This window comes from Phalacrocorax carbo, chromosome 2, assembly GCF_963921805.1.
Source record: "Phalacrocorax carbo chromosome 2, bPhaCar2.1, whole genome shotgun sequence".
NCBI lineage: Eukaryota > Metazoa > Chordata > Aves > Suliformes > Phalacrocoracidae > Phalacrocorax > Phalacrocorax carbo.
The window spans coordinates 167462232-167480986 of NC_087514.1; the positions used below are offsets into that span (position 1 = coordinate 167462232).

The 18755-nt window shown below is 48.9% G+C and overlaps 1 protein-coding gene and 1 long non-coding RNA gene across 6 annotated transcripts in view; one reads left to right on the plus strand and one right to left on the minus strand.

Moving 5' to 3' along the window:
- Positions 1–1076: 1076 nt before the first annotated feature.
- On the minus strand, positions 1077–3353 carry LOC135312175 (uncharacterized). Of its 2 annotated transcripts, XR_010371831.1 has the most exons (3): positions 3228–3343; positions 2556–2731; positions 1077–2465 (listed from the first exon to the last, which is right to left on the minus strand). It is a non-coding gene; the product is annotated as an uncharacterized LOC135312175 (long non-coding RNA). The 2 variants fall into 2 exon arrangements; XR_010371830.1 differs by having other exon boundaries at positions 2556–3353.
- Positions 3354–3409: 56 nt separating this feature from the next.
- The window catches only part of DHX30 (DExH-box helicase 30), a 34167-nt gene continuing 18821 nt past the window's right edge, over positions 3410–18755 (plus strand). The window contains exons 1-2 of one of the 4 annotated variants that reach the window (XM_064445230.1): positions 3410–3493; positions 7220–7271. In XM_064445230.1, coding sequence (XP_064301300.1) covers positions 7241–7271 — 31 coding nt within the window. In that variant the 5' untranslated portion in view covers positions 3410–3493; positions 7220–7240. Of the gene's footprint in view, positions 3494–3529; positions 3554–7219; positions 7272–11198; positions 11428–11538; positions 11823–18755 lie in introns of those variants that run through there. The other 3 variants (XM_064445229.1, XM_064445227.1, XM_064445228.1) reach the window with 3 other exon arrangements.

Here is an 18755-nt window from a genome sequence, read left to right on the forward strand (position 1 = left end):
CAACTCCAATGGATAAAATTACACTAACCTAGTGTTAGGCCCTTTGTCTTTAGGACAGCAACAAGCAAAAAAATATAACCAAGTATGAGCACACACAGAATGGTATGAGGAAGCCTGCAAGACAGTCCAACGTAACTGGATTGTAAAGGTGTTAGATCTTGAAAGGTCTAAAAAGGGCATCAGCTACTCCTGTAACTCATTGAACGAGAGCTGCAATGTCTGGGCTGTGATAAAAGACAGTAAATGAAAATGAGTAAATGAAAATGAGAAGATCAGATTTCTCTGGGATGTTTCTCTGGGATGAAATGGGATGTTCTACCAGGATTACAGCAAGACTTAATTGCTTGCACTTGTTGAAGACTGAGCAGTTTTCAGTCTCAAAAACCAGAATCTCTGCGTGTGTGTATTTTAATACAGTATTTTAATGATTTTAGGAACTTCACTTGGGAAAGAGACATATTTAAGGATGGGCAACAGGGGTGTCTTTTTTCCTAGAGCAACACTGACACAGTCCCTCAGAGGGTGCTGACCCCTCGGCACCTTTTCTGATCACCTCTAAACTTGCTAACAAGTTTCAAATAAACTCATCAGAGTCATTTAAAAACTGCAGAGACACCAAGTTCTCACGTGGAAACGAGGAGTAAAACCAGCCCCCCTTGCAGTGGCGTGGGCTCGAGTGGTCTGGCCACAGCAGTTACAGGGTGATTTTCATGGCTTTTGCACTGCTCGCCCTCCGTTGTACAGCTGACGGCAAGGTATGTGGGCTGAAGAGAGGTTAACGGAGGAGGACAGTTCAGGGGATATGGCTGGGGAAAATACATGGATTTTTAGGTGTCTAGATGAAGATCTGAGCTATGCCGGGTGGTGGATGGGGCAGGAATACGGCGAGGAGCTGCAATGGTTATGCAGCAGTTTGGTTAGCTGGAGGGCAATAGGTGGCAGGCTTTTTTCTGTTAGTTCCGCTGGATGCGGTATTTTTAAGTTGGTTTTTTTTTTTTTTTTTTTTCAGAACAGAAAGAGATTGTTAGATAAACAAAGCTCAGGAACCAAAAAAAGAAAACTCCAAATCCTATCTGTGGTTTTATCTTCATTTTATAGTTACAAGGAGTGATAAACTGTATTTAGACCTTGTCTAAAACCAGCCTTTGCGGCATCTCTTCAGTTACCTGGAAAAGAGACTACAAAGTAATCCTAGTAAAAATACTGTGATCAGTAGGAAGCAAGTAGAGAACTATAATTAAACGATCATACTTTAGCTGGCTTGACATATTCTCTACAAAGTCATTGTATTACAGCAATTTTCCATTCTAAGCCCCCAGAAACTAATTGCTTTACTTGTTACTTAACGGATGACTTTGGAATTATTATGCCAGCTTTCTAAACTAAGCCCTAATAATGGCCTAAGTTACTCCCCTTATTTTAACACTTTTATTGTCCTTGTTCTTACCTGTAGGCGCTGCAGGGGGATGAAGATTACCTGTTAACCCTTCGGCCTTCAGAGTCCACAGAAATAACCAGACTTGATGCCCCGTCTTCGGAACAAAGGTGCAGCAGCTGGAGACCCCTGAGCAACCGCTGCAGATGCAAATTGTTTATATTCTTTGCCACTTCCTCCCATCCCACGTGCGTCCTTCAGTCTGCCTTACCTAGACTTTTGGTTCTGCAAGCAGGCAGATAAATTTTAGGGAAATTCCAGTTTGACACACTCTTCCCTTTAGACGACTTCCTTTCCACCGTGTTTTGGCTCATGTCCTTTGTACAACCGATACGAAGATAGCTGCGGCCCACAGACCACAGCAAGAAACGGAGACGTTCTGTAAGCTTAAATCATCCCGGGCATCTCAACTCTTCTCGGTAAAGAAAGCTTTTAAGAACATTTTCAAATGTCATTTCAATCTCACCAAAATGAAAGCTTTTCTTGGGACTAGCACTCTGAAAGGTTTATTTTATAAATTGGCGGATGATACAAAAAATCACAGCGAATGGAAAAGGCCAGAAAAACAGGTGAAGAACACCGCATGCAAATAAGCTGTGACTTAATTGCTAAAACCACGTTGAGTTTAGTGTTAAATGACAACACCGAACTTAAGACTTTCGAATTTTCCATAATTCTAAGCCTACCTTTTCCCACGTTTGCCTTGCCATTGCCACAGAAGCAGAAATCCGAAATCGGCAGAAATTGGCACACCCAGACAACAACCGTTTTTCCCTCATAAATTAAGCTTCCCTCACCTCATCGTGCATTTTCCGCTGACCATTAATGAAGCTCGCTGTTGCACCCACGCCATTTCAGCCGTGTGCGGGAAGCAAGGACACGTTTTGGCTCGTTGTTGACAAGGACCCAAGCATTAGAAGGCCTCACACACTCCTGCTGCCCTCGCTTCTAACAGCACCGAAAAGCGAGGAAACACCGTGAGATGTCCACGCTACTTCACAGGTCGCCACTCGGTACCTTTGGGCAGCGCCTGGAACCGCACAGAAGTGTTCAATTAGGCGACTGCTACAAACCAGGGCTTTAATAACGCAGGGGACAAACGTGGCTTCTCTTTGCTTACGTTAGGATTCCTCCAGCACGAAGCGGCGGTGAGCCCGGTGCTGCGACCGAGGCGGAACTAGCCCCGTCCAGTTTTAGTCCGCAGCAAGCCTGCTCCAGGACAGCGGGCACTGCAGCATTCAGCAGATCCAACTCGAACCACTAAGTGAGTATTTAAGATCAGGAGTGAGTTTCTACCTAGAGACACACATGGCAAGTTGGTTAAATATTAACAGTTGCTAAGGCTGGCAGCTGCTTAATATTAATGATGTGCGTGGCTTCCCCAGAATCAGGGACATCACACGCAGCACAGTGTTATTTTATTCAGCCTGGCTATTGGACTGCCCATGGGAGAGCTCTGTGTTTTCCTGCTCCCAGTAAAGACTGAGGCCGAGCTTAAGTCCAGGATAGGTTTATTGCTTCTAAGCCCACGGGTGCTCAGCTCAGATAGCTCTTCTCCCTGCTGCACGACCCCGCAGGAACGGCACCCACCCCCAGGCTCTACACCCGGCCTGGGACGGTCCGCCTTGCCCTTCGGGTAACCGAGCGGGAGTTAGGCCTGGCCTGCAGCCTTTCCCAGTGTCCCGGTCCGGCCTAGCGTCTCCGGAGAGCCAGGCCTTGCTGCTCCCTGCTCAGGGCCACGCACTGCGCTGAGATGGAGGAGGCGGCATAAACGGGCGGGGGATAAACCCACCGAGGGCCCGGGCCCGGGCCCCCGCAGGCCGCCCCCTCATTGGCTGCAGCCGTTGCCATGGGGACAGGCCCCGCCACTCCGCCCGGCCTCGCACTCTCGTAGCGGGGGCGGGGGCACGGGGAAACGCGGGAGGTTTCACATCCGGGCTAAAGAGCGGAAGAGATGGCGCCGGGAGCGGGGGGTGCCCCGGAAGCGGATCGCGGGGGCTTTTGGGAGTTGTAGTCCGAGCGGCGGCGGACCGGCGGCGGAGAGTTGGTCGGGAGGAGGTGGGTGTCGGGGAGCGGGACCGGCGCCGCTCCGCCCGCGGCAGATGATCGGGCAGCGCGGTGCGTGGGGGGACAGCCGCCCGCAACCCGCGGTCGAGGCCCGGGACGGGGGGGCGGCGAGGCCTGAGGAAGAAGGGGAAGGATGGCTCCGAGACGGAGCCGGGCGGGGGGACCGGGGCCGGGGGGCGGCGGCGGCGGGGCCGAGCGGAGCGGAGCCCAGCCCCGGAGCCGGTGTGGGGGGGCGGCGGCCAAGCCCCGGCGCGGTGCCCGCCCCGGGGGGCGGGAGCCTCGGCCCGAGGGGAGCCCCGGCCCGCGGGAAGGGGCCCTGCGGGGGCCGGGGCCTGAGCGGGCGGGCCGGGGCGGGCGGGGACGCCCCGCCGATGGGGCACCGGGCGTGGGCTGCTCCCCCCGGGGGGCGCGGCGGGGAGCGGAGCCGGCCGGGGCGCGGAGCCGGCTGGCCGAGGTCCGCCGCCGCCTCTCCTCCCCTCGGGGCTTGGGCGAGGGGCGGCAGGCAGAGCCCCGGCTGGAGGGGGATCTGAGCCCCGCTTCGGGGAACGGCGCCGGGCCAGTCGGGGGCGGCCTGGGGAGATGGGCTCCCCCTGGTTGTCTGGTCTGTGCCGTGGGGAAGCCTTCGGTCCTCTTACAGAGCCGTTCTCTGGCATGGCTCGCAGCCCTTTTCTTACTTTGTCTCTCCTTTACCTTCCTGTAACTGATTCTGTTGTCACCATTTTTCCCCCCGTGGCCATTGGCACTGTGATGCTGGGCTGCCCCTTTTACTCCACAACGCTTGGTCTCATCCCAAGAGCATCCAACGCCCGGTGCTGCCTCTAGCACTTTATTGTCCCCCCTTCCGGCCTGTCATGAGTTCGGCAACGGGAATCCTGCAGAATTGGGATTGGTAAAGAAAGGTTTCTTGCACAGATCCACTGCTCCTTTGGCCCAAATAGCAGGAAGTCAAACTGTTCCGCTTTGCACAGACCCCAGCATAGGTGATCCTTGAGGGTGAGTGATATGTAAGACAGCGCAATTTCTCCTTTGTTCTCACGACAAAGCAGTTGGGGCATAACCTCTTCGTACGCTGCTGGAATATCACGTTAGACAGTAATGAGAAATTCTGTGACATTCACTGCATCTTGATGTACTTGCTTCTTGGGGTTGTGGTTTCTCCTCTTAAGTGTGTGTAGCTGTTTTCAAGTGGATTAAGGAAACCCAACAAAGACCCAATTCCCAGGCCTTTGAGGTTTTATCTAACAGTTTCCAGTGCCACGCTTGCAGGTTTCACTCTGCCTCTGCAGTGGGGGCATTAAGTCTATTGCGAACAAACTTGTAGTGTTTCTTTTGCCGTCTGGGATTCTAGTACTTGCCAAGCGTGAGGCATCATGCGCTCTGCAGTCTGACGGCGTGATCGTGCATGGTTGAGTCTCATCCCAAATGTACCATTGCCTTGTCTGTAAGAGTCCTGTGTCATCATATTTCACCTTTCCGTAAATCCGGGGTCCTGTCCGCATCTCTCTCCTGTCATCAGAGCCTGACAAAGTCTATTTTGAACCTTCCAGTCTGTCCCCCGTTCAATGACATTCAATTCCGTGAACACCTGCCAGAGTTGGGCACCTTTTGTGCGTTTTTTTGGTATCTGGATCTTCAACAAAAACCCGGATTTCCACCAGGCTGCTGGCTGTGCTAAAACAGGTGATCCCCAGTTCAGGATTGATCCTCTGTCTCCAGATCCACCAGGTCTGGTCCTGAGTAATCCAGTGATGATGCCCCAGAGCCTGATCTCTTAATGACCTGTGCCTTAAACCTAAGCTTATCTATCCACGCTCTTCTCTCTCTGCTTTGACCATGTTCCTACTGGATGCTCAGGCTTGAAGTACTCATATTCCTCTGTGTCATTTAAAAGGGATCCCTCATCAGGAGCTGGATTCTGCCCATGGACCTCACCTGGATTGTTTCACCTCTCCATGCCTTCATTCCCTTCTGTGTCCTGTCCCCGCTCCCACCTGATCTGACTCGAGCTGTTTCAGACTCGGGTCCGCTGTTGGTCGCACAGTGAGGGTCCCCATCTCAACTGGGGTTTGCTACGAGTCTTGCTTGTCGGCAGGGCACTCAGTTGCTAACCTTGTAATCCCTTCCACGTAGGGTTTTCAATTTTCTTTTTCTGGGTCTTGAGCAGAAACGACCATTTTCTTCAACTTTGTCTTGCATCTATTTTTGGAAGCGCCCTTCTGCCCATCCCAGTGTAGGCGAGATGTTCTTTGTTCTCTTTTCCACTCGTCTGTGCTCTGGAGGGAAGCCTTGCAGTTTCTCTGCCTGAATGGTACATTGCCCCAGAACATGGTTGTAGACTAACTTCCCTGTATTCTCTGGAATACTCTTAGTCTGTCTGCAAGCAAACAGCTTCCCCGTTTTTGTCATGCTTAAAAATTTGGGAGGAAAATGTGGTTGACACCTCCATGGCTTAGATTTAAGAATACATTGCAACATTCCCTGTCACCCTCCTGGCTGTATCTCTCCGATGACTTCAGAGTGTTCAAGGACTTCCTCTTTTGTGCCAGAGTAATATTGGACTTGTATCATTTATCAGAAATACTGTTGGCTTTAAGATGGTTTGTGCCTCGACTGAGATGATCGCTGCGTGAAGGAGGCACTGGTCTGCTCCTTGCGCTTTCAGTTTGCATTCCTCCCGTGACTGAGCTCCATGGTTGAAGCTTCAGCATTAAGAATCTTGCTCGACGACCACAAAAGAGTTTTCTAACTTTGTTCAGTGTGGTCAGTTAGTTGTACCAAGGATCTTTTCCTCTACCATCTTGATAATTACTACCGCATGTATGGTTTTTCATTTTTAAACAAGTCAAGCAACCATGTTTTTATGTATTTAAGACAAAGTGTGGACTCGTCAGCAGCGGCAGGGTTGGTTTTATGTGCCCGTAGGGAGGTGACCTGCTGAACCAGGTGTCATGTCCACAGAGTTCTGCTCTGAAAGCGGTGTTGTTTGAGGCCTCATTTGCTGTTGCTGAAATAAACAGTAATTTTGTCGTTAGTTTCACTGGAAGCAAAAATGGACTGTTTGAAAGTGTAATAACGGTAGGATATTAATTGTGCGCACAGGAATGGCCATTAATATGTGTAGTTAACCTTAGCGTAGTGTAAGTGAGGACCCTCCCCCATCTGACCCAAATTTATTAGAAAATCCTTGTTACTTTGTTTTCAAGAATGCCTAAAATGTATTCACTATTCAGCACGACAGATAAAGCACCCCAAAACAAAGTTGATTTTTTTCTTCTTATTTGAGTGAAAGCTATTTTAATAAGGAAATAGAAAGTGTAACGTAATTTTAGGGAAGAATGTTATCAAAAGTACATGTTTCTTCTCTTGTTTTGCTTTATAAAAGGGGGAGTAATGGCAGTGGTTTACCTACTTCTGGCATTCTGACTTAAAAAGGTTTTAAAAAATATCCCCCAGATGTCCAAAACCAATGAACCGCTGGAGAAGCCCCTTCCTCCCTTTGGGTGCAGAGCTGCCTGTTGTAACAGGGTAGCAAATAAGGCCCACAGGGTTTGGATGAAACAGGCAGAATATGAACACCAAGGTGAAATTTCCTGAAGACTGTCAGCTTTGTCTTGTGCTAAAGACGGCTAGTTTCAGAAGTGCTAAGTGCTTGAAACATCTCAAAGGAAATATTAATTCTAATTTCCTGTTTCTTTTTGCTACCTCTTGCATTTCTAGGAATCAACCCTTTTCACTGTGATGGAGATGTTCTCGCTGAATTCCCTTAAAGGTAAGGACTGAGACAATCTTCAATTCACCTCTGATTTTTTTTTTCCTTTGTTCAGAGATTTAATACTACAGCAGATTGATGAAGAAAATTAATTTGTAGGAAACAGTCCTGTCCTCCTCTGTGTTGGGTAAATGGGAGGTTTGTCCTACACATGCCTTTGTCAGACCTCCTTCTCGATGCGTTAGGGACAAAAAGGGAAGTTGAGATGACTACACCTGAGCGAGCGATGGCTGTGTGACGTATGATGCCTGTTTTGTTTGAGACAGACTTTATTTCTGAGGGGAGCCCAGCGTGCAAAGCTTGCACTTGAAGCGCAAAGGGAGGGTGGTTGTAACCAGCATAACTCCAGTCTCTCGGTTGGCGTAGCCCCAGTTAAGTGTTGCACATCAGCCCGGTGACAGTGAGTAGAGGAGAGTATTTCGGGGAAGCAACAGAATTTGGAAGGGGGGGAAGACCGGTTGTGTTATCCAGGAGGTGACAATGTAGTCTTGGTTGCTGTTTAGCTTAAAGTAAAGGGTTTTTTTTCCCCTGTTAATTTTGCCCTCCTAAACATACCTGCATCCTTTTGTACTGGTTGAGTAAAGTGCTTTCTCCTTGGTGTTTGCATACTTTAAATATCTGTCAACTGTTGTCACGCCCTTTTTTCCCCTGTCATTGCTTTGCCCACCTCTTTCTTCAGAGGATATTTTTTCTTAAGAAATCCCTCCAGTCACTGGCTGGGTTTCACTTTCTTGTGGTGTTCTTGTCGGAACTCCGTTACTCAGACTTAAAATAAGGTGCGTAGAATGGAATAAAACTTTCCAGATACGTCTGACTTGGTGACGGATCACTGCCTCCCGTCTCGGGGAAGTCATGCTTCTGCTTTAGCGCTTGGGGAACACGACAGTGTGCCAGCCATCCTTGTAACGCTGCCATGCTAGTGAGTCACCGATACTGCGGGTTCCGTATTTAAAACAAAAATTCCCAGAATGCTTTATATGTCCAGGGTGTTAATTATGTACAAAGTAATTTTAGTTGGGAATAAAACCCCTCTCATCTCTTGAGTAGCATCACCTGGGTTGGAGTCCGAGAGTGAGAAAAAAACTTTTCCTGTGAGGGCTAGTGGTGTGTCGTGGCCAGACTGGGTTCGGGACTCTGGGCGCTCTAACACTTGCGCTCCCTAGGGAAAAGGAAGTCTTTGACATAATAACGTGGCTTGTTAACGAGCTTCTGCTGCCTCTGCAAAGACTTGGCTAGAGAAGATGAATTAACCACAGCTTATCAAAGTGAGCCTGAGCTGGCAAAGCCTGGGAAGATGGCTTTAAGCAATTATTTATATGCCGTTTACCTCTCACCTCTGCAAAACGGAGATCTTTGGACTGAATATGTGGAATCTGTGACTTATGGAATTTTTTTAACAAAACTGAGTCTTAACTATTTTTTCTGTGCTCATAAGGTGATTTTTATATCATTTAAGGTGACAAACCACTAGCCCTACTCACATCTAACCTCCCGTGCGCCAGCACGCTGTCTTTCAGCATCTTCTCCCAGATTTCTCCTTCCCACTGCCTGTGTGTTTCCAAGATTTTCCCCAGATATGTACTTTATCTGTTCTCTTTTGTTTGTCTTGCTTTTAATCATTGTGATCTCCAGCCATAGTTTTATCTCCTTAGGGCTCTTGTTACCTTTTGTGTTTCTTTGCTGATGTTCACAACTGGAAACAGCTTAGTTGCTGTGATTATGATAATTTTTTCCTCACTGCTGGGCAGCTTATTGCCTCATCGAGGTCTTGGGAAAATACTAAATAAACCAGCAACTATATCAAATTAAGTAGTTTTGTCTTCTCAGAAGGATGTATTGATGTTTACATACTATTTCCAGCCACCCTTTCTTTCTAGTCCTCCTTGAAGCTTTTGTTTCTGAACCAACCGAAGTTTGTTTCTGAAAGTGAGAGTTTGCACGACATGCTGTCAAAGATTTCCATATAATTCATTAAATTGAGCGACTTGTCTAGCGAGATTGTTCTTTTTAGTGGACCAATGCCCATAAAATTTGCAACCTAAGCCTTTATAATTAGTGTCAGAATAACTTCTGTTATTTTTTGTTTTCAAAAAAGAAATAAAAGACCTTTTTGTGTCTTCTGGTGCTGCCTCAAGGTCTGAGGTTTTTCACGTTTGCTTTTGGTTCTTTTAGCAGAAAATAACTACGCAGACAGATCGCTAGCTAATTCAGAGAGGTTCTGAAAAGTGCGTGTTGGAAAAGGCCAATTTGGTGTAGTAAGGGGTTTTTCTGAGTGTTCATGTGTGCTCTTCCAAAGTGTTTTTTTTAATGAGGGTTTTGTTTGATAACTTTCTACTTCTTGAGCCTCTTCTTGTGGAACACAGGCTTTGTAAAAGTGAAGTGTGCCATTACGTTAGTCAATCCTTTTGTGGCTTATTGAAGATTTCTCATTCCCCTCACTCCCCAAAACAACCCAAACTCCCCTTTTACCGTTATGATGCTTAAATGACCGTTCATGTAAATTTTTGGTTTACCCGCAAAATGCTCCCTGAGTAATAAGGTATTTGACAAAAAATGATACCCTGGTTTAACAAAACGCACAACTGAGCGGTCATCCCATGTGTATGTTGCAGCCAGAGGAAATAACATTTATATATATTAATCGCTTAGAAAAATAATTCAGACTTTAAAATACTTAAAAACCCTGTAGTGTTTGTCAGCCAGCATTGAGAACTTTATGCCTAGGACATGAAGTCGTCCATACGGAGCCAAATAACGGGGACTGACTTCAAGGAGGTAAAAAATGTGGAAGAAGGGAAAGTACTGCCTTGCTGCCTAACGGACTTTAGGTTTTTTAGTGTTTATCTCAAATGTTAGCAAACAATGGGCTGCAAGCGGACTTTCTTTTCACTAACATACACTTGAATTACCTGGTCTGCACGTGTGCGTGTTAGGGTGCAGGTGGGTGGATGTGTAGCCGAAGGCAGGAAACCCAAAACGGCTTTCAGGTTCTGGGGCGGTTTCTGAATCTTTTTTTTTTTTTGACGGTGCTTGTTTTAATACAATCAGAAAAATTGCTTTGCCTGTAAATAAACATGCGAGGATTGCAAGAAACGTGTGCAGGAGTGAAGCCGAGGGCAGCCAAACGCTGTTGAAGCATAGTAAAAATTGCACGTGTGCTTCCTCCCCCCCCCCCTTCTCACGTGGGAAGGTTATTCTGAAAGAAAATCCCTATTTGGAGGACTGGCCGCTGGGTTGTGTTTGCAGTAGCATCACCAGGTTGCTCAGATCTTGGAGCAAATGACTCATCTCTCTGTGGTAACGTTTCTTTGAGTGTGTGTGAAGCCATCCTAATTTTTTGGGGGGGATATTGCGACGCTTAGAAAATCATCACACAGCCCTTGGAGGCGACCTGTGTCCGTATCGCGTGATGCGCCGGCGGCGTACGAGCGCAGGCTTTGACTTGCTGTGTTGTTTCTCTTTGACGCGCACATGTCAGGAGGACAAACAGCTCCGGGCAGGGCTGGTGGAGCATAATGATGCAAGTGCCGTTGATATTTTTCGTTTGTTTAAAAGAGAAAAAAATGTCTTTATGCTGGTTTAATGCTTCAGTGGGCAGCGCGAGTCCTCCGCCTTCCTCCCGGCACCTCGCAGGCGGGAGCGCGGCAAACTTCTGCCCCTCTCTGCTGCCACGTGTTGTGGCAGGAACACGAGAGCAGGGGGTTTTTCCCCTCCCTTGGCAGTGTCGAGGCAGTCCCCGGGTGGCGTGGGGGGGACACACGCTGCCCGCGCATCTCCCACGCCTGGGCTCAGCGACCCCCCGTTGCGGATCGGGGGGTGCAGGAGGCACTCGCCTGCGCTCGGTCCTCCCCGCCGCCGGGGGGCGCTGCGGCGCCGAGAGGTACCTCCCCGCCGGGCCTCCCCGGCCGCCTCGTTGTTCCCTTTCCCTGCCTGAAGCCGGCGCCGGGCAACCTCAAGATGGCGGCGCTGGGGCTGCTGCTGCAGGCGGCGGCGGCCTGCGGTTCGGCCGGGCCGCTGCGCCTCTGCCGCTGCTACCGGGCCGCGCCGGGGGCGCGAGGGCTCTGCACCCGGCTGCCGGCGTCCCAGAGCCCCGAGGAGGCGAGGCAGGAGGAGGAACCGGGCGCCGAGGAGGAGGAGGCGGCCGCCATGGTGAAGGGTGCGAGGCGGGGCGGGGGGAGGAACCGGCGGCGACCCCGGTGTGCGCGGCCCGGCGGCCGGGGAAACCGCGCCGGGCCGGCCCCGCACGCAGCGGAAGGGAGGAGCGAGCCCCGCTGCCCGGTGCTGGGAGGAGGGATCGTGAACGCGCCGCACGTCCCCGCGCCTGCAGCCGGCCTCCTCTCTCTCCGGGCGGCTGGGCCAGGCCGCATCGGGCCGCCCGCAGCCCTCCCCCGGCGCCTGGGAGGGGCGACCGGGGCCGCGTACTCGGGCGGGTGGGCGGCTCTGAGCCACCCTGCCCCCGGGGAAAGGGGCTCCTCGCCGGGATGCGCGGCAAAGGAGAGGAACCGGCGAGCTGCGGCGGGGTCTGCACGCACGGCTGCGCCGCCGCCGCAGGTAACGGGGTTGGGGGCTCCCCATCGAGGGAGGGGGGACCGGTGGCCGGCGCGGGCGGCGCGGAGAGCTCCGGGGGACCCAGCCGGGCAGTGAGGGCCGAGGCCTTTGTGGCGGCCCCCGCCGCGCTGCGCGAGTGTGCGGCGTTCTTTGTTGGCGGCGGGAGGACGGGGAGAGTTGGGTTTCTTCAGAAAACAGAAAAGGCGTGCGCAACCCTTCCGTTCAAGGTCGCCGGTTTGAAGCCGAGCTGAGGCGGCCCTGGCCAAAAGTCCTCGCTGCTTCTGATCGCCTGATGCGAGAGAAAAATCGTAAATGGATCTTTAGCTAGAAATCCTGATGGGTTGAGCACGCCCATCGAGCATCCGCCAGGAAAACTGCTCTGCTGTCGCCGTGCAGCAAGTTCCGTTAGGTCAGAGCAGGAGCAGGCTGCGGGCGGCTCGGAGCGTCGCTTTATCCGCGATCCGCGTACAAAGGGCTTCGGTCTGGCCTTCCACCAGGTAGTCTTGCTGCCTGAGCTGAACGAAACACGGATCGAGATACGGGCAGCTCTTGTTAACGTAAATCCTGGCATTTGTGATGTCGGTAAATCTGGCTGGGGGTGATGTCTCTGTCCAAAGCTCAGAAGATTTCTGTTTTGGTTGCCGGTCGTTTGGCCTACAAGAGAGCTGTGTGAGACGGCGTGGGGTTTGGGTGTTTGAAGGGTAGATGCTTTCCTGCTGTTCAGAAAGAATCACTATTCTTTTTAAAAGAATATTTGAAAGTGTGTTTTAATGTCGTGTTTTGACAATTGATTTTTATTAGATTATGAAATGTGAAGAGCACTTCTAGTCTAGAAGGATATGAATAGTTTTGTGCCAGAGGTTACTGTTTCCAGGCTGTGAGTTGAACTACTACATTTTCCCTTCGTAAAATCACTGCTTTGGTTTCAGTTTTATTTCTTCCACTGTAGGCTGTAATCTTCCACTTTGGAAATTTGGTTTACTGTTACATAAAAGCAACTCTTTTTTTCCCTTATCCTTCTGTGTTCTGTGCTTCCTCCCCACCCTCCAGCACTTTTTAAAAAAATTATTATTTTCTCTCTGTAGTTTCTGAATTCTTTAGGTCTTCGTTCCGTTTTCGTTTCAGAAGCTCTGAGCTTTATCTTTTAATTCAGAGTCAGCTAGTCTTCAATTGTTGCATTTAAGCTGTTCAACAGAGCAAATTAACTTCTAAAGTAAATGCTAAACCACCCCAAATTATTGTTTAATGAACTGGTTCAGGTGTTGCCTGAGAAAAGTAGTAAACCAATATTTTTTTTCCCCTTCCCTCTTTTGTACTTCATTCCTCAGCGCTTTTTCTAACATGTGTTTTCAGAGAGTACTTCAGCACTTTAACTTTGGGCTTCTGTTCGCTTTCCTGGAGCGCCTTTTGCGATCGGTGGCGCGCCCGCACAGTTCCATGTCGTGACTATCCCTGTAAGGTCACCTGCAGCTCGGGGGGCTGGTGGGGACACGGCTCCGGGCAGTGAGTGGGAGATGCCCGGCAGCCGTGCGAGAGCCACGTGGGGAGAGCTTGCTGGGTTTGCCCTCACCCTTCCGATTTGTGTGGTGGATTGACTGTGCAAGGCTCTTCTGGTGAGAGTTTGGCAGTATGGGAAGATTCATTTCAGATTAGCAAATAAAAAGTCCTCAGGGTCTTGTCGCAAGTCTGCCCTACCTGTACAGCTGCTACTTGAACATGTAGAGATCATAAAAGTTATTTTAAAAAACTATTTATGAGGGCAAGTTCTAAGCCTTCAACTTGTAAACTATTGTCTTGTAAGCTAGCCTCATTTGACTGCTTTTGTTATTAGCCTTGGATGCAAATACAGAAAAATCAACTCTGATCTGAGGCCAGCTTAAAAAATAGCAGTGTTATGTTGGTATTACTAAGGCTTTGCTTTGTTGGCCTAGATGGTGGGATTTTGGATGAGAATCTGAAAGAGAGAGCTTCTCTGCCTGCTCAGTCAGGTCTGTGGGACTTCTTGTTCTTTTCTGCGACTTACGTGATCGTGGCTTCTGTTTTGCTCTAAGAAATAATTCTCTGAGACTAATTAAATTTGCTGTCTCATAGTATCACAGAAAAATTCAGGCTGGGCTGAAGCTCAGGATGCCGTGTGGCCTGATCCCCTTTGTGGAGCAGGGCCAGACTGGAGCCGGTTGATCGGGACTGGGTCTAGCTGAGTTCCAAGTGCCTCCAAGGATGGAGGTTGGCCATCGGGCGTTCTCATTCCCTGGCAATCTCCCGTGCTTTTGAAGAAGCCTTGTCAGTTTGACCAAGTTTTAAGTTTGTTCTGTTTAGGCAAGAACTGCCTGTGTTTTTTATTGCTGTGAATGCTTGAAAGGAGCATTGGGTCACTAGGTGATGGCTAAAGAAACCTAAAAAGCCAAAAAAATTAATACTGTTTTGGTGTACTCCAAACGAAACTGCCAGGTGGAACCTTCTCAATCTCCCTCCATCTCTCCCTGGTAAAACATGCCTAGGCTAATTCCTTATGAAATGGATATTACGGAGCCACAGGGTTTTCTTCTTCCCTGTGAATTTTTGATGTGTTAGGAGCATTCTTCACTGACTCAAATTTATTATTGCAGAGGCTTATATCTTGATGAGTGTTGTATTTAATAGTTTGTCCTTGCTGCTTATTTGTTGCTTCTCCAGGGAAGAGGATTTGAGGGAGCACAGAAACTGTTGAAATGGATCTAATGGTTCTGTCTTCCTTGAACAAGACTATGGGCCGTTTTATTTGTGCTCTTGTTGTACCTGACAGTGCCTTTACTTGTCAGGTTTGTTGGGGTTAATAGGAGGCTTAGCCACTACAGCTAGGAGCTTTTATCCTTTCTCTTTCAGCGTTGCTTGGAATTATCACTGACTTTCACAATCAAGTTAAGCTAAAGCACTCACTGGCTTTGAGGAACTTAAATTAGTTAATTGGCTTCTTTGATAGCCCCACCCGGAATTGTCTGCTGTCCAAGACAGGCTTTTAATATTCCTTTGCAATCTTGGAGCTGCGGTATGGACATCACGTGTGGTTCTGGCTTCACAGGAATTGGGGATGAAAATCAACTCTATTTTGGGGGGGAGTATTAGGTTGTACTCCTTGCCTCCACAGGGCTGTGACTACTGCTAATATGATTCCTACCCAAATACCCGTCTCAGCAGGGAGAGAACTGAGAGACTCTTTGGAGGAAGATGCTGAGAAATCCAATCTAGCAGGGAAGGAAACATTCTGCCAATCCAGTACTGCAATTTTGGATTGTTTCTTTAAAAAACTAGGAATGAGGCATGGCTTAATGCAAGATGAGATCCTTTCAGCTCTCGAATTCGGGATAAGAATGGGCTGAGGGTAATCCATCAAGCCTTAGAGTCGCTGTTGATGCGTCAGATGGTACTGCTGAATATGGCATTGTCAGCTGTGAAGAATACATTGTGTCTTGGTCGGTAATTCAGAGTCTGATCTGCAAGCCAGAACTAGGCTTCGTTATTTAGAGATCCTATTTTTCTTTGCTCTAGAATGGATTAAACATTTAGTCCGGACTGAGGAGTCACCTCGGAATGTGAGAAATTGGCTCTGTCGTTAGGTAATTGCATTTTCTTTTGGGCATTTAAGAATAATGTACTTCTTGCCTCCGCCTGTTACTTATCACAGAATTTCTCAGGGTATTGTTTTTGAAAGGGGAAGCAACTAAAGGCCAGATAATACAGCCTGGCGCTAGAGGGTTGGGTGGTTTTTTTTTCCTCATTTATTAAGTGAATTTAACAGCGCATTTGGGAATTGTGTTACTACTCCTCCCTCCATGCGCCCCAGCGATGTGGAATGGAACTGCAGAGTGCCAAAATCGTAGTCATTCTTCCAGTTTCCTTGAACAAGTCAAAGTATGAATATAGTGGTACTGGTTGAATGAGCAGGTAGAAATGTCACATTTGTGGTATAATTACAGAAAATTGGCTTGTAGGTTAGGCTGAGACCATATTCATGCTCTCCTGGCCAATACATAGGAGGCAATTCATGGACAGATAGTGTTCATAAATCAGAGTACTTCCCACATATTGTCCTGCAATTGTCCAAGAGTTTTGCCCAAGTAACAGCAGCCTGTGGGCTTTTTAAATTATTCTTTCTAATGGAAGGTACCGTGGCTGACCACCGTGCATATGAGTGGCAGTGTTGCATGGCCTTGTCCACATCCGTGTAGTTGAAGGAGATTTGAGCAGGCAGCAGTTTTAATCTGTTCATTTTGACGCTGCCCTCTAAATACCAGCTTGTTCTCTATGTACTGGGTTGAAAAGTAACACCAACCTGCGCCAGTTCCAGCCGTGAGTTGGAATGAGGCAATTATCGAACGACAATGTGACCTGTCCCCAAATGATATCCAGCTCTCGACATCCTTATCGCAGGCCACAGAGGCTGTATTTCAGCATCTCCTTGTATTTGTTAAGGAACCCAGATTCTTTCTGTATCTGGTCTGTTTGGCTTCTGAAAGAGGTCCCTCTGAGATTCAGCTGGTTCTTCTACGATTTGGAGGAAGAAGTTCCAATACTAGGTGTCACTAATAATTACGTTTTTCCTCTGGGCTCTGTTGAGCAGGCTGTTTCTTCTGCTGGAGAGGGTGATACGATCAGCAACCTGTTTTTTCCCTCTCCCTGACCCAAGTAGCCACAGGCTGACAGTTGTCGGGCCTGCAGTGGTACACCATAACTCTTTTTCTTTCCCTAAAACCTCTGTGGTTTGGTCAGCTTTCAGGTGAGCCCTCGTAATACAGCCTCATAACTTCAGTTTTCCCTCGCTGAGCAGCTACTTGGAGAACATCTCTTCCGTGTGCCTGTATTAGAGAGCCTTTCTCTTAAATGCTTGCTTGCTTCTCTGGAGCCAGTTGTTCTATAGCTTCATTATAGCAACTCTGCAATTAAGAGTTTTCAGCAAAACATAGTGGCACATCTTGGCAGCGCTCTAATGAGCGCAACTGTTGGGTCATTTCTCCTCAGATTTGGTAGCTCAATCTGAAATTCCGGATTCTGGCAGTACTGATGGTCATGCGTCGCCAACTTCTGATTCATTGCTGAAACTTCCCCTGAATACCTGTAGAGAATTAGAAGCCTTCTTAAAAGTAGTGCTCAAACCTATTGATGGTCTGCAACCAGATTAATGAAGTTCTGACTGCCTGGGGAGTGCGCATTTGTGATGCTGAGCGAACGCAGGGTCAGAGTGGCTTAGCTGTGCTTGCTGCTGCCAGGGTGGGAGATCCCATTCCTCTCTCCTATTCCCTTGCACTGGTCTTGGGTACCTGCAGGACTGTGGAGTTGGCTGATTTACTTCTGAGCCCAGCAAAAACAGCGTACTCCTTTTTGTTTTGGTTTCCCCCCCCCCTTTTTTTCTTTCTCGTTTAGCTTTCTGTCGGACTAGGGCTGCAAATCATCTCCCTGTACGTTTGGGATTGTGCCAGAGCCGGAGCAGGGGTGGTATGAGAGCCTGAGAGAAGCGGCAGCTACTCCTCGCCGCAACAGTGAGCTATTAGATCTGCCCGTTTGCGTAGCATAACTATGTCTGGAGCTGTTATCACATTAAACTTAACCTGATCTTGCCTGGGCTGCTGCTCAAAATAAAGGCTCTCCCCTACAATGCCAGACACAACTGTGATGTGTGTGAGAGGTGAGTTAGAGCAGCTTCCTCACCAGCTAAAAATGCTGGTGTTGGCATCGGGAAGGAGGCTGGAACATGAGGCCGGCGTGATGTTGCTCTCTCTGGGGGCAATGTGGTTTTTATTACTGTTATTTATTTTTTTTTTAATGAGCAGTTTGAACTGATGGTTAATATCCCCTTCCTGCGAGTGCTGTAGCCTGAGCGGTGTTTCTCACCCGTCGGGGCAGGGGACCTGCGCTCAGCCAGCCGGTCCTACCTGCCATCCGTACCTGCCGCCTCAGGCGCCGCTTCTCCGCTTCCTGCTTGGGCTGGTTGATCTCCAAAGACTCTGTTGGCAAACTTCTTCCCAGGGGGTTCTCTGAGCAATTTAGTACAAAACCAGATCCCCACCTCTAACCAAGCCATCTCAATAAACCCAAGGAGAAGTCCCTGGGCGTTATTTCACGTTACTACCAATGGCTGGATCTAATGTGTGACTTGTGTTGTCGAGGCCCTTGATTTAACCCCGAAGTGATATGCATGGTTCAGGAGGGGGATGCAAATACCAGAGGCTGTGCAAAATAGTTATTGCTGAGTTTGTTTTAGATATCTAAGCATGACAAAGCAAGCTGCTTTGCCTCCATAGTGAGAAAACAGTACCAACCCCATGCCTTAATCTGGGTTTTGAATGCTGTGCTAGGGTATTTGTATTTGGATTCAACAGGTGTGTGTAGTTTGGCTCTTTTTCAGCTGATGCTGATGATGGGGGAAAACCATCTTTCCAAACTGTTACGTGAGTGTTAGTGTCACTGAATCACAGAGTTAGACTGTCAGTGCTGCAGCTCTAACTAGAGGAGATTTGTGCTTTTACAAGAGGAGGAAACAATCTCTGCATTTCAGGAGAGGTATGGGACCGTGCTGCTTTTGGCTGGGGTTTTCTCCCTAGCAGCTAGTATGCGGCTGTGCTTTGGGTTTGCGCTGGAAATAGCGTTGGTAACCTGGGGATGTTTTTGTTCCTCCTGAGCAGGGCTTGCTGGCGGGGTGGGGTGAGGAGCAGCAAAGGCCTTGACTCTGTGTGAATGGGCTGGGGGGGGGCACAAGAAATTGGGAGGGGACACGGCCGGGTCAGTGACCCCAACTGACCCACGGGATATTTCACACCATGGGCATCATGGTCAGCTTATAGAGCTGGGGGAAGGCTGGGGGGGCGGTGGCTCGGGGGCTGGCTGGGCATCGGTTGGTTGGTGGCGAGTGGTTGTTTTCATTTGCATCACTTGTCTTTCTCGGGTTTTATTTCTCTCTGT